Genomic DNA, 15,950 nt, shown 5'->3' with positions numbered 1-15,950 from the left:
CAAACATGGTTAGGTGATATTAGGCACAGGGGTGATATTTGGGACGCATTTTGGAGAGATGTGAAATTTCATCTGATGAACCTACCCTCACACTCAGACAAAACACTGGTTAGTTCTTTATTGAAAAACCTTAATTTTTGATTAATTCTTCTTTATCTAAACATTAGTTTAATATTATTTTAAAATAATTTTATTACCTGTGTACTGGAAATTCAAAGAAGGACTACAATGAATGATGAGCTAATTAATAATTTTATGATGTGAATATAGTGTTTTCTTTCTATAAAATGAATGGATGTTTTGTGTTTCAGTTATGAAAGACTGCTGAGGACTACAATGCTGGTGATGAGCTTGGAACAAGGGAAGCCTCAATCAGAGTGTGAGAGTTCTGGAGATGTAGACCTCACTAGTCTCAACTGGTTGCACAACCTCAACATAATGAGTGTGCCCTCTCTGCCAACTCCACCGTCCTCACCTGCACCGTCTGTGGTCTCTACACCCACCAACGGTGATGTCAAACCCCTGTCTCCTACCCTTAGGCTCCAGCACAGTAAGCATTTTCTACATTCTCAAAATGTATTATTGAGCTATGCACTCATATCTTTGTGTAAGATCTAAATTACTTACACCCCCAGTTTGACCAAAATTGTTATTTATGATGCAACAAGAAATGAAAAACACTGAATATTGATTCACAATGAGGTCTGTAATGAAACTAAACTATCCGTTTTAGATATATCTCTCTTCAAAACTGAGAGAGTTGGCTATGTGGTTTGAGATATTACCTGTTAGCTTTCTTTCGGGTTGACAGTTGTGAAGACAATTTTCTGTGGTTTCTCATTTTCACAGCAGGTAAATGCTGGAACTGTACCTTTATTTAGGCCACAGCCACTTCCTAGCCGTGTATTCTCCCATTATTGCCATAAGACCTCTCTGAGTTTGTGCGATGTAAAATATATATGTTGCAAAAACACTAAATCTCTCTTCAATCTAATCTCCATTGCCATGATGACTGCTTGGTACATCCTCTGTTGTCTGAAAGTTCTGTCCAAATGATCTCAGAGAAGTTCAGTTCAGGACTTCAAGGAGACTGTACCTTGTTCTTCAACACGCTCCTCTTCTCTATATCCAGCATAATGTTGACATAGCTTGAACACACCTTATTGAACTATGAAACCCATATATGGCTTTACAAGGCATTAGGGAATGCAGTGGTAGCCTTCTTTCTTAAGGGATTTTGTATCCTAAAAACCTTCACTTTTTGCTTCTTGATGTTCATCAGACAGATCACATCTTCCTTTGTCTCTGTACCAATTTTCATACAAAATTTCCAGGTAGTTTTCCTAGACATTTGTATTTCACTAGAGATGTGTATACAGTATTCCAGTCAGAGCAGTGGGCATGGTGTATGAGTACAACAATCCTCTGTACCTCGTAGTCGAAAATTATTCAGAATTCTTTTTATGTAGCTATTCTCAAGAATGAATCAAATGGTCTCATTTAATTAAAAATGGAAGGGGTTACAGGCAAAAAAAAAAACAAAAACAAAAAAAAAAACACCTAAAAACCTTGTTATTGTTTGCATCATCAGTCCATAGACTGGTTTGATGCAGCACCTGTGCTAACATTTTCATTTCTACATAACTGCTGCATCCTACATCTGCTCTAATCTGCTTGTCATATTCATACCTTGGTCTACCACTAGCATTCTTACCGCCTACACTTCCCTCAAAAACCAACTGCGCAAGTCCTGGATGTTTTAAGATGTGTCCTACCATTCTATCCCTTCTTCTGGTCAAATTTAGCCAAATCATTCTCCTCTCACCAATATGATTCAGTATCTCTTCATTCGATCTATTCATCTGACCTTCAGCATTCTTCTGTAACACCACATTTCAAAAGCTCCTATCCTCTTTCTTTCTGAGCTAGTTATCATCTATGTTTCACTTCCATACAACACTATGCTCCAGACGAAAGTCTTCAAAAACATCTTTCTAATTCCTATATCAGTGTTCGAAGTGAGAAAATTTCTTTCAATAAACCAAATTTTCTTAAAATCTGTAAATGTGCCTGTTAATTTCATGATGTTTCATCTTCAAGCAATGAACCAAGAGCAATGCTTCCAAGAGCAGTGAATAAATGTCCATTTTGCTTTATATTTGGGGATTTTATATTTTTTTGGAAATGTGGGAACAACATTTTGAAAAGCTATTAATAACAAATCACGTCACAGAAACAAACTTCATTCACATCATCCAAAACATTAAATAATAATACTCATATGGACCAACAAGAAAATTCCTCCAATAGCTGCAGAAATATAAAATATTTTCTGAAATGTACATTCACTAGTGTATGAAAGCCCTTAATGACACTAACTTAAAAACACTTCCTAGATGAGCGTATCAATGATATTTTATTAGCTCCTGTTTTGTTATTTTTTCATTTCTACAAACTGAATTCTATCATTCATTTTCTTAATTTTTTAAGACTCCTACACTTAATAAGCAAGGAGAAGAGGGGAAAAAAGAACAAAATACTGACGGGTAAGGTCCATAGTTCATGAAAATTTTTTTTCTAAGAGTAAATTTTAGGTTACACTAAACATTCCCCCACCTAGCATAGATGGTAGTATCAAGGAAGCACTCAGGAAAGTGTGTCCTGACCTGGTGAACTTCTGTCCAGTTGTACCAGTATGAGGTTCCTCAGTGGATGTGGTTTGCTGAGCATCAGTAGTAGTATGAGGTCTTTTTCTAACAGGAAAGTTGGTTTCATCTGATCCACAGAGCAGCATTTACTCAACCCGTTGACATCCACATCAAAGAATTTGTCAGTTTAACTTTTCACAGGGAATGGTTGGAGTATAGATGATGAAGGTCCATGGTGTGTGAAAACATATTACTTTTTATTTTTATTTTTAGAATCTCTTTTACGCTGCACCGACACAGATAGGTCTTATGGAAACAATGGTATAGAAAACAGGAACTACAAGACTAACAGACCTAATACCAATTTTTAAACAGAATGCAGAAGATCTAGCTCCATTAAATCCAAGGAAAATACATGCCTGGTGGACCTCTGATTGTGATAGAAAGCACGAAGAAAGACATCAAGCTTGGTTGAAATTTCAAGCCCATAAAACAGAAGAAAATACCATGAACGTCAAGAATGTCAGAAAATAATTCACCCCAGCTGTTAGAAGAACTAAGAGGAAATATCAAAAAGATTTAATAAACTCTATTGAGGAAAATTATTACAAAACCAATTCTAGAGATTATTACAAAACCTTTGGTAAACAATTGCAAAAATATAATCTCCCCACATTATTGTTGAAAAATAAAGATGGAAAAATAGTGCATAATAAGGAAAATGCAGAAATCGTGGCGGAAGCATTTAGCAAACTCTTGAACAGTGATGAAGCTGAAAAGCTCTTATTAATTGATACACATACCCCGATAAAAACTAAACCAGAAAATATAAACCTACCTACAGCAAAAGAAGTTGAAACAGTTCTTAAAGAAATGAAGAACTACAAAGCATGTGGAGAAGACCAGGGTTTTGCAGAGATGTGGAAATATGCCAGCAGTGTATCTCAGACATCCCTCCATATGATATTACAGAAGATTTGGATATCAGAAAAATTCCCAGAATAGTGGACAACAGCTATAATTAATCCAATTCATAAGAAAGGTGAAAGAAGTAATCCAGACAACTATAGAGGTATTTCCATCCTTGACTGCATATATAAGATTTTCTCTAAGATACTATATAATCGTATTAAAGAACAACTTGATCAAGAGTTAGGTGAATACCAGGGAGACTTCAGACCTTGAAGAAGCTGCTCTGAACAAATAATAACTTTGAAACTAGTCATGGCATATTAAAGAAAACAAAACAAGCCCCTTCCAATAACGTTTATAGATTTCAAGAAAGCTTACGACTCCATCCACAGACCATCATTATCAAAAATTTTAAGACATTTTGGACTTCACCCAAAGCTAATCAAATTGACTGAACTTACTCTAACTAATACAATTTCTAAAATTAAGTTCAGAGGAGAACTTTCTGAACCATTCTTGGTAACAACTGGTTTAAGACAGGGTGACGGATTGTCACCTCTTCTTTTTAACTGGTGCACTAGAGTACGTTATGAGGGAATGGTACAAGAACAACTCAAAAATTGGAACCCAGAAGGATAACATACATTTGAACTGTCTAGGATTTGCTGATGACCTAGCTCTTCTGGCCAATGATATTCAGGAAACAAAACAACAAATAAAAACTTTACAGGAAATACAGAAGCTCAAAATATTGGTTTGAAAATTTCATTTGAAAAAGCGGAAATTATGCTAACTCAACTTCTGCTTGCAAACAAAATTAAGCTGGGAGACCAAAAAATAAAAATTGTAGAAAAATTTAAATATTTAGGTTAGATAATCACATATAACCAGAACAAGAAACCAGCATGGCAAAACAGAATAGATAAACTGGTTACAGCACAGCATGTTACCAAGAATACATATAATAAAATGTCTCTCAATAGCAACCAAATTGAAACACTACAAAACGGTCACCCAGCCACAAATTACATATGCAAGTGAAACATTATTCAAAACAACAAACATAGTTGCAATAGATAGAGTACTCAAGTTAGAAAGGAGAATAGTGAGAATCTGTTTAAATAAAAATTATGAAGTAAACAGAGTCTGGGGACTAGCTTCCAATGAGACAGTTTATAAAGAAATAGAACCTGTGACTAGCACAATGAAAAGGAAATGAATATCATTCTTAGGCCATGTAATACGGTCATCAGAAAATAGAATCAGTAGGAAAAAAATAGAAAAATTATGGAAGAGTAAGAATAGTATTAGATAGATCACAGAACTTAAAGAAGACATGAGAGAGTTGCATATTACAATAGAAGATTTAAAATACAAAACAAATACCCTCAACATATTGAAGGATGAATACACTAGACTACAGACAAAAATCAACAAGCAGAGAATAGAAAGAGTGATTCCAGAAGCAGAAAGAAAATTTCGTTCAGAAAGGATGAAACAGTATTGGGCTGACAAAAATAAGAAAAACCTCCATAAACCTGACTAAGTAGTCCTATGTTGGCTAAAAATAAATAAATAAATAAATAAATAAATAAATAAATAAAAGCTATATATTTTCAAATTTTTTACAAAACAACCTTATCCCCTTCAAAATACTCCCTGCTGGAAAAAGTATATAGTGGCATGGGTCTTCCTGGTTATCTCAAGACTCCCATCTTTGGCCCATCAACTCCCCTGCAGCAGACATCTCGCTCCCCGAAGGTAGAAACTCCAGTCCTCAAAGTTCTGTGTATATTGAAGTTCCACAACCCCCCATTGATGCTATGAGATTCAGTTCATACTCAGACTACTGCAAGTCCTCCACAAATCGTACCTAAACTCTTCATACTGGGATATAGTGGAATTTTGCTTTTCACTGTGAGGCCCATCTTGGTGTGCCATCTCTCTAGATTCCTTATAATAACAAGATCCATTACATTTTCACTCTGGATCATGATGACTTTAACTTCTGACATACTGTCTGCTATGACTCCAACATACTGAGGAGTATAAAACTTGTTAGGTTTCCATATTTTTCTTTTAAATGCTCATGTAAGAAAGCTAGCACGAGCAAAATATGTGTCACGGAAATGGATGGAGAGCAGCAAATTACCATGTAAGAATCCATGGATAGAGTACAAGTAAAAGGAAGTAGGAATACAAAACCAATTTTTTTTTTCTTTTAGATGATCCAAATACAATCATAGGGCAGGAACGAGTGACCTCTTTTGGAGAAATATGAATGAGTTTCTTAAACTTGGCAACCTCTGTCAATGCAAGACACATTCTCATGAGGGTATAATTTTCATTTTGGCTTGGTGCTCTATCGAAAACAAGTGTATTTTTGTTGCATTCTGTAGGATATGATTGTCAATATAGTGATACTAGAATGAACAAACCTCATTTATACTTTTTATTAGCCTCATCTTCGTGACAAACGTACACCATGGAACATACTGACCTTATGTCATAAATGCAAAAGCAGTTAACTGATATTTGGCAAGGGCAAACATTGCATTTCCAACGATGCCTTCTTTGCTCTTCCACTGAAGCTCAATCTCTTGGATGGATGGATGTATAAAAAGTTTTGCTACACCATTTTTGAACAACAACACTGAAAAATCACTGGTAATGTTATATATCCACCTTGTCAATACTAATCAAAAGCTATTTGATCCTTATTAATTAAAATGTCATGCATATTCTTTTTATCAGTGACCAAGAAATCCACCAAATAATCTGTGGACTTGATACAAAAGCATATCAACTATATACTATCGAATAAGTTATAAATTAATTACAAGAATTGTCATCTAAATAAAATCTTTAAAAATACATTAAAAGCCTCTAAATGTCCCTAAAACCAATGTGTGCATCAAAAATGTAAAACTTAAATTGTATATTGCAGCTCGTTCTGTACTCATTCTCTGTTGAAAATAACTCCAAAATAGCTAACGACATTCTAGCTGGGTTGTGATTAAGCTTTCCATTACACTATAAAACAAAAAGAAAATCCAAGTCTTATCTGCAAGATACATGAAAAGAAGTTCTTTAAGTTGAAGAACATACTGACCTAGTGTCATAAATGCATAATGACACATAATGTTCATCAGTTAAATCAGTGATATTTCCAGAAATTTTAATAGTGCAGTTGGGATAAATGAACATCAAAGTTAAATTAATAAATAGACTTACTGTTGTGGCTGCTTGTTTACATATTAATTTAACTTCTTTTAACACATACATTGTTTATAGTGATATTGGATATAAGTCAATATGGACCAAAAATAAACCATAATGGTTGAAATAATAAATGTCATTTGTGAATAGGAAGGTGTTGAGCTGTTCCCTTACTAGTCACTTACATGGGAACTTTTTAGCTTAACCTCAAGTTCCTCACATTTGTCACACAAGTTCATTTTGGGGTTCCTATAGGTCATACTCATACATTAGTCTTCAGTCTAACCAAGTATTTAAGTATTTCAATTCCTTCCCAGTATAGCAAGTTTAAAACTTATGTTTATGAACTTATGTTCATTAGTTAAATCAGTGATATCTCCAGAAATTTTACTTTTACATGGGTTTGTTACATACATGCCCTTTGGAATTTGGATAAATTAAAATCCCCTTTCTATGATACATCATGATTAACAAAAATATTTCTGCAGACATCAACACATCTGCTGTCTGAAATAATAGAACAATTAAAATAATGTTGTTTCTCGACACCACTGATTTCACTGACATTATTTTTGCATCTGTTGTTTAATGTCCCTGGCCACAATTAGTCCTTGTGTGTATATATATATAAAAACATTATCTTGATTGTATTTGTTACCAATGATCAAAAATTCCTAAAGGATTTGTATGCATTCATTCTCCTTAAAATGATACTGAGCTCGATAGCTACAGTCGCTTAAGTGCAGTCAGTATTCAGTATTCGGGAGATGGTGAGTTTGAACTCCACTGTCGGCAGCCCTGAAGATGGTTTTCCATCAGCTGATCTTGTATTCCATTCATTTGTACTTCTGAGCAGGTAGTTAAAGTATCCGTAATCTATATTTCGCTCCCTCGATCTTTCAGTATTTATGAGCGGTTAGCAAATAATAATAAAGTTCATATATCCCAGAAATTGCAGTTCAAGTCCCTGGAGTAGTAGTAGTAGTAGTAGTAGTAGTAGTTTTGATAGAAATATTTGAGAAATTACTGTAGACAACCTCGTATTTTTCAGTAGGCCTAATTAAGGACAATTTCATTCTCCGTCCCGTGGAGTAGGGAAAATAATAGTAATCCATCAGCTGTAATAATCACATAACCACATTTCAGTAGAATTGTAGTGAAGATAAGGTATAATATATTAGATAGTATCTTGCCAGTTATATTCGTGTTTTTCTTCGTGTACGGCAATCCTTTTGATACTTAAGCATTTAACCAAACGCAGTGTAGTGTAGTGTAGATACATTGTAGTATAGATACAGTACATTTAGATAGTGCCGTATCTTGCGTGCTATATTCGTGTGTTATCTTTCGTGTATATCTATTAGACCGTAATACTAATAATAATTTGTCTAAGCATTTAGCTTCGTTGGTAATCTTTGAGTACAGTAGTTCTTGCAAATTTCATTTCTGTTGTGCTTAGTAGTGACATACGGTACGGTACCGGTATCGTAATTAGGATACGTCTGAAAGTAGTTTAAAAATTACTGTAGTGTACTGTACAGTAGTATACGAGTAATATCCTATTAGAATTTAGTGTGCTTATTTTATTATTGTAAAATATTTGTGTAGTACTGGTGTGGTAGAGGTATCCTTAGAAACTCTTACTAAAATATTGTTGAAATTAGGATAGGCTTAATTGCAGTTTGGAATTGTGTAGTTCTTGTGCATTACTTTCGATATTCAGTAATTAACAGCAGCTTTTATCCTGTTAGGGGTTTTAGGATAAAAAAAATAAAATAATAGAGCACGACTAAGTAGTATTTTAGTGTAGTCGTATATTAATTACCTTATTGTTGTGTACTATCCCAGACAATATATCCCTCCATTCATTTATTTTTTTGCATATAAGTTATTTTATTTTTTAATTTAAAATTTTTCCCCCGTAAAGAATGGCTAAGGAGCGCGAGTGTACTTATTGTGGGTGTGGTGAGGCATTGAGGGGTATGAGGGAGGAGTTGGAAAGTTTGAGGGATATAATTAGGATTCTCACAGAAGACGGGAAGGAAGATAGGACTCCCTCAAACAATGTACAGGTTACAGTAGGTGTACAAGAGGGAGGGGAAGGAAAGGGAGGAGTTGTAGAAGACAGGTGGTCTAATGTTCTAAGGGGAAGGAGATTGCAGGCCAAGGGCTCTATTCAGGATCAGAATTCAGGACAGGTGTCTGTGCGAAATCGGTACGAGTCACTCCAGGTAGAACAACAGAGGGAAGATGAGGGACAGGGAACTGTTGCTGAGATGCGTGGAAGTAGGAGGAAGGGAAAAGGTAGGAAAGGGAAATGTAGAGTAGAGGATAGGAAAAGACAGGTGGAACAGGGTCATGGGAAGGAGAAAAGGGAGGAGGAAGTAGCTTCTGCAGCTATCAGGAAAGATAGGGCTGACCAGGAGGGGAGGGGATCAAATGAGGTGGGTAGGGTTGAAGCTCTGGTCATGGGGGATTCCATCGTTAGACACGTGGGGAAAGTGTGTGGAGGAAAGGGAACCAGGGTAGAATGTTATCCAGGAATTAGGTTGAGGCAGATGTTGAGGAAAGTAGAAGAGAGGGAGGACGGGAAGGAGAAGGTGGTAGTGTTTCACGTTGGTACCAACAACGTAAGGCAAGCTGATATAAGTACCAACATAGTTGGAGATGTGTGGGATCTGGTAAATGCAGCACGGGTGAAGTTTAAGAAAGCGGAGATTGTTATTAGTGAAATACTGTGTAGGAGGGATACTGACTGGAGGGTGATTGGGGATTTAAATGAGACTATGGAGTGGGTATGTGGGAAACTGGGAGTGAAATTTCTAGATCCTAATGGGTGGGTAGGAGAAAGGGATCTGCGCTCGGATGGCCTTCATTTAAACCGCAGTGGTACGTAAAAGTTAGGAAATATGTTTGGTAGGGTAATAGGGAGGTACATTCAGGGAAACGGGATGGCCTAGGGAGCGGTGATAAGGGAACAGGGAACTGGCAATCAAGTAGGGATGACATAAAATTGTTAGTGTTGAACTGTAGAAGTATTGTAAAGAAAGCAATAGAATTAAGTAATTTAATAGATATATATTTACCAGATATTGTAATAGGAGTTGAATCATGGCTGAGAAATGATATAATGGATGCAGAAATTTTCTCACGGCACTGGAGTGTGTATCGTAGAGATAGGATAGGAAAGGTGGGAGGGGGAGTTTTCATTCTGGTGAAAGAAGAATTTGTAAGCTACGAAAAAGTTAAAGATGAGACACATGAAATTCTAGGTGTAAGGCTCATTTCTAAAGATAATAGGCAACTTGATATATTTGGAGTGTACAGATCAGGAAAGGGTAGCACTGATGCAGATTCGGAATTATTTGATAGGATAGTCAGCTATGTGGGAAACGACATGGAAAGAAATGTGATTGTAGCGGGAGATCTGAATTTGCCAGATGTCAATTGGGAAGGAAATGCGAACGACAGGAAGCATGACCAACAAATGGCAAATAAGTTAATATGGGAAGGACAGCTGATTCAGAAAGTGATGGAACCAACCAGAGGGAAAAATATTTTGGATGTGGTGCTGATAAAACCAGATGAGCTCTATAGGGAAACTGAAGTAATAGATGGTATTAGTGATCATGAAGCTGTTTTTGTGGTAGTTAAAAATAAATGTGATAGAAAGGAAGGTCTTAAAAGTAGGACTGTTAGGCAGTACCATATGGCTGTTAAAGCAGGTATGAGGCAGTTTCTAAAAAGTAACTATGATCGGTGGAAAACGGTAAATAAAAATGTACACAGACTCTGGTATGGGTTTAAAGAAATTGTTGAGGAATGCGAAAACAGGTTTGTACCTATAAGGGTGGTAAGGAATGGTAAAGACCCACCTTATTATAATAGAGAAATAAAGAGACTAAGAAGGAGGTGCAGACTGGAAAGAAATAGAGTTAGAAATGGCTGTGGAAGTAACTTAAGGAGAAATTGAAGGAACTTACTAGAAAATTGAATCTAGCAAAGAAGGCAGCTAAGGATAACATGATGGCAAGCATAATTGGCAGTCATACAAATTTTAGTGAAAAATGGAAGGGTATGTATAGGTATTTTAAGGCAGAAACAGGTTCCAAGAAGGACATTCCAGGAATAATTAATGAACAAGGGGAGTGTGTATGTGAGGATCTTCAAAAGGCAGAAGTATTCAGTCAGCAGTATGTAAAGATTGTTGGTTACAAGGATAATGTCGAGATAGAGGAAGAGACTAAGGCCAAAGAAGTAATAAAATTTACGTATGATAACAATGACATTTACAATAAGATACAAAAGTTGAAAACTAGAAAAGCGGCTGGAATTGATCAGATTTCTGGGGATGTACTAAAGGCAATGGGTTGGGATATAGCACCATATCTGAAGTACTTATTTGATTATTGTTTGGCCGAAGGAGCATTCATTTATTTAGCTTCCATAGACTGTACAATTACATATTTTGAAATATGCCAACAGTATAGGAGTTGTCAAGTGATTTCCTAATACTAACAATAATATATGCACAACAATGAACATTTTTAAAAAGAAGAAGAACAGGAACACCACATACCTCAATGTTAGGACAGCACATCTTAATTTTTTAAAATAATATTAATAACCAATATTTACAAGACAAAATAAAAATATATTGGTGTGGTGTTAATAATGTGAACATAGTCAATGTGACATTAACATATTTTTAAGGCTATATACTAGATTACAAGTTAATAAGTAGTAGCATCATTACCAGCACTTCATCATGTATTCTTCTGTACTGTATAAGCAGCTACTCAGCAGGAGATTTTTTAAAGCTGTGGTAAATGAACTGACGGGACTAATATCTTTAATCGTATTTGGAAGCTTATTATACAATCTGATTCCAACAGAGTCTACATGTCTCAAGGCAAAGGTTTTACTCTTGTGTTCGATACAAATATTATTTCTTGTTCGCGTCTGGTAATTGTGATTGTCAAAATTCTTTCTGAAGTGATCAATATTTTTTTTCACGTGTAGAATGCATTGCATAATGTATATACTTGGTACTGGGAGTATTCTTAGTCTCTTAAATAATGGTCTGCAATGATCTAACCTGTTACGTCTCAATATAATTCTGATAGCTCGTTTCTGTATTCGAAAAATAACATCAAGATTTGATTTGTAACAGCCCCAGAGACCAATAGCATAAGTGATGACAGAATGGAAATATCCAAAATATGCCATTCTAACATATTCTTCACTACAACTATTAGACAAAATCCTTAAGGCAAAACAAACAGAACTCAGAGACTTCCCTATTCTTTTAATATGACAATCCCATCTTAATTTTTCATCTGTATGGACACCTAAAAATTTTGTGGTCAACGTATTTTCAATTGCATTTGCATTTAATATAAGGTTGTGTTTTTTTGCAGTTTTGTCATGGTAGTTAGATGCCTTGAATTCCATGTATTGGGTCTTTTTAAAGTTCAATGTTAATTTGTTTTTCCTGAACCATGATTCTAACCTAGACAGGACTGTATTTGCTGTAGTTTCTATAGACGTAGGGTCAGGATTATTAATAATTATGTTTGTATCATCAGCATACAGAACTGCTGTTTCTACTTGATTATTGTGAGGAAGATCATTCACATAGATGAAGAAAAGAACAGGCCCCAAAATACTACCCTGCGGAATACCTAAGTCTATGCTTTTTACCTGAGAGTGATATGTCTCATTATGCCCTTTTACTGTTACAATGTGTAATTTCAACAAACTGGGATCGTTTATTCAGGTATGATCTAAACCAGTCATTAACAATTCCTCTAACTCCAATCTGATATAATTTGTGCAACAATATTTCATGATCAACAGTATCAAATGCCTTTGAAAGGTCAATGTTTCATCATTGTCAAGAGCATTTACGACCAACTGTGTTGCTATACCAGATGAATGGAGAGTTGCTATAGTAGCCCCTGTGTATAAAGGAAAGGGTGATAGACATAAAGCTGAAAATTACAGGCTAGTAAGTTTGACATGCATTGTATGTAAGCTTTGGGAAGGCATTCTTTCTGATTATATTAGACATGTTTGTGAAATTAATAACTGGTTCGATAGAAGGCAATTCGGTTTTAGGAAAGGTTATTCCACTGAAGCTCAACTTGTAGGATTCCAGCAAGATATAGCAGATATCTTGGATTCTGGAGGTCAAATGGACTGTATCGCGATTGACATGTCTAAAGCATTTGATAGGGTGGATCATGGGAGACTACTGGTAAAAATGAGTGCAATTGGACTAGACAAAAGAGTTGCTATATTTCTAGAAAATAGATCTCAGAGAGTTAGAGTAGGTGAAGCTTTGTCTGACCCTGTAATAGTTGAGAGGGGAGTTCCTCAGGGCAGTGTTATCGGACCTTTATGTTTTCTTATATATATAAATGATATGAGTAAATGAGTGGAATCGGAGGTAAGGCTTTTTGCGGATGATGTTATTCTCTATAGAGTGATAAATAAGTTACAAGATTGTGAGCAACTGCAACATGACCTCGAAAATGTTGTGAGATGGACAGCAGGCAATGGTATGTTGATAAACGGGGTTAAAAGTCAGGTTGTGAGTTTCACAAATAGGAAAAGTCCTCTCAGTTTTAATTACTGCGTTGATGGGGTGAAAGTTCCTTTTGGGGATCATTGTAAGTATCTAGGTGTTAATATAAGGAAAGATCTTCATTGGGGTAATCACATAAATGAGATTGGAAATAAAGGGTACAGATCTCTGCACATGGTTATGAGGGTGTTTAGGGGTTGTAGTAAGGATGTAAAGGAGAGTGCATATAAGTCTCTGGTAAGACCCCAACTAGAGTATGGTTCCAGTGTATGGGACCCTCACCAGGATTACCTGATTCAAGAACTGGAAAAAATCCAAAGAAAAGCAGCTCGATTTGTTCTGGGTGATTTCCGACAAAAGAGTAGCGTTACAAAAATGTTGCAATGTTTGGGTTGGGAAGAATTGAGAGAAAGAAGAAGAGCTGTTCGACTAAGTGGTATGTTCTGAGCTGTCAGCGGAGAGATGGCGTGGAATGACATTAGTGTAGACGAATAGGTTTGAATGGCGTCTATAAAAGTAGGAAAGATCACAATATGAAGATAAAGTTGGAATTCAAGAGGACAAACTGGGGCAAATATTCATTTATAGGAAGGGGAGTTAGGGATTGGAATAACTTACCAAGGGAGATGTTCAATAAATTTCCAATTTCTTTGAAATCATTTCGGAAAAGGCTAGGAAAGCAACAGATAGGGAATCTGCCACCTGGGCGACTGCCCTAAATGCAGATCAGTATTGATTGATTGATTCCATTGTTTCCCATATTCACACCAAGCAGATGCTGGGCCACCTTAATTAAGACCACGGCTGCTTCCTTCCCACTCCCATTGTTGCCATAAAATCTATCTGTGTTGGTGCAACATAAAGCAAATTGTAAAAAAATCTTAATATGATTAAAACATTTCACTTGTCATCTGAAATATACCAGTTATGTAGTTTAATAGTATGTGCTATGAATTTAGAACACACTAGATTTGTAATGGATGGTCCAAAACACCGTCCACTTACTTGATCAGCCCTAACAACTCCTTTCTCTTACGTTATTACTGTTGAAGTTCTTTTGGGTGACATTTCCAAATATGCATTAAAATTGAGCAGTTATTAAAGGACACTAAAAATGACTCCATAAATAAGTTGCTGCCAAGCTAATTTCTCTACAATATTCACGCGCTGTAAGGTCACTGACTTCTGTTTGTCCTTTTCTCAACACAGAATAAAGCCACCTCATGTTTCTCCCATAAGAAGTAGCCAGATATATTTTGTCTTGGTTAGTTGAATACATTTATGTAAAGAATGTAAGGTAGTTCCTTTATCTGCAGATAGAGTCAATTCCTATCGACATACACCTATCATCTTTTTTTTTCTTTTTTTTCTTTTACAACTTGCTTTGCGTCGCACCGACACTGGTAGGTCTTACGGCGACGATGGGACAGGCAAGGGCTAGGAGTAGGAAGGAAGCGGCCATGGCCTTAATTAAGGTACAGCCCAAGCATTTGCCTGGTGTGAAAATGGGAAACCATGGAAAACCATCTTCAGGGCTGCCGACAGTGGGGCTCGAACCCACTATCTCCCGAATACTGGATACTGGCCGCACTTAAGCGACTGCAGCTATCGAGCTCGGTATATCATCATTCTAACAGCTCGCTTTCTTAGAAGTGAAGCTTCAACGTGTGTAGAATTATTTAGTTCTGTTTCTGGATTGAACCGTGTTGTTGTTTTCTGTACATTACCTACAGCTTGCCGACGTTTCGAATACATAGCAGTATTCTTTGTCAAGGCGACTGAAATACCCCTACTCGATCCGAGGTAATCAGTCTCCCAGGCAACAATCACGTCGGCAAATTGTACGTAATGTACAGAAAACAACAACATTGTTCAACCTGGAGAAAGAACTAAATAACAGCTCTCTTCTCTAATCTGAAGGCAATACTGGTTTTTAACCTACCCCAGAATTTCATAAATGTATTTGATCAAGAATAGAATTTGGTTTTGATTTTAACATTCTACTGAAAGTTATAGTTTATAAATTCCACTCTGGTGTTCACTTTTGACTTGTAATTATTTACCAGTTTATGCAAAAAAAAAAAAAAAAAAAAAACATACTCTGGACACTCATTATTGCTTAATTGAGATCCGTGATTTTGTTTCAGCCACGATGCCAGTGCCATCTCCTACCTTCGAAGACTATCGTACCTGTGGTGATCGAAAGCCTCCATACTCATATGCCACACTTATCTGCATGGCCATGGGAGCCAACAGCAATAAGATGACTCTTTCAGCTATTTACAGTTGGATACGAGAGAATTTCCTGTATTACCGTAATGCAGATCCTAGTTGGCAGGTGAGAAAACATACAACTTCTTTGTTTTTTTATCTATCTCTCACACACACGCACACGCACACGCACACGCACACGCGCGCACACACACACACACACACACACACACACACACACACACACACACACACACACACACGAGGGTTGAGGTATAAGATGTGGCAACTTTTTTTTCTTGTTGGATCTACCAGGCAAATCAGAATGTAGAGACAGGAGTGGGGAGTGTAAGATCAATCACAATCACTAC

General features: G+C 36.3%; 1 protein-coding gene across 1 annotated transcript in view; it reads left to right on the top strand.

Moving 5' to 3' along the window:
- Window positions 1-15,950, top strand: part of LOC136864379 (forkhead box protein J1.2-like) — a 186,412-nt gene that overhangs the window by 155,015 nt on the left and 15,447 nt on the right. The window contains exons 2-5 of the mRNA XM_067141308.1: window positions 312-513; window positions 5,960-5,977; window positions 6,404-6,407; window positions 15,549-15,706. Coding sequence (XP_066997409.1) covers window positions 337-513; window positions 5,960-5,977; window positions 6,404-6,407; window positions 15,549-15,706 — 357 coding nt within the window. The 5' untranslated portion in view covers window positions 312-336. The remainder of the gene's footprint in view (window positions 1-311; window positions 514-5,959; window positions 5,978-6,403; window positions 6,408-15,548; window positions 15,707-15,950) is intronic.

This window comes from Anabrus simplex, chromosome 1 (assembly GCF_040414725.1).
Source record: "Anabrus simplex isolate iqAnaSimp1 chromosome 1, ASM4041472v1, whole genome shotgun sequence".
NCBI classification, from domain to species: Eukaryota; Metazoa; Arthropoda; class Insecta; order Orthoptera; family Tettigoniidae; genus Anabrus; species Anabrus simplex.
This window is presented reverse-complemented; position numbering and strand designations above follow the sequence as displayed.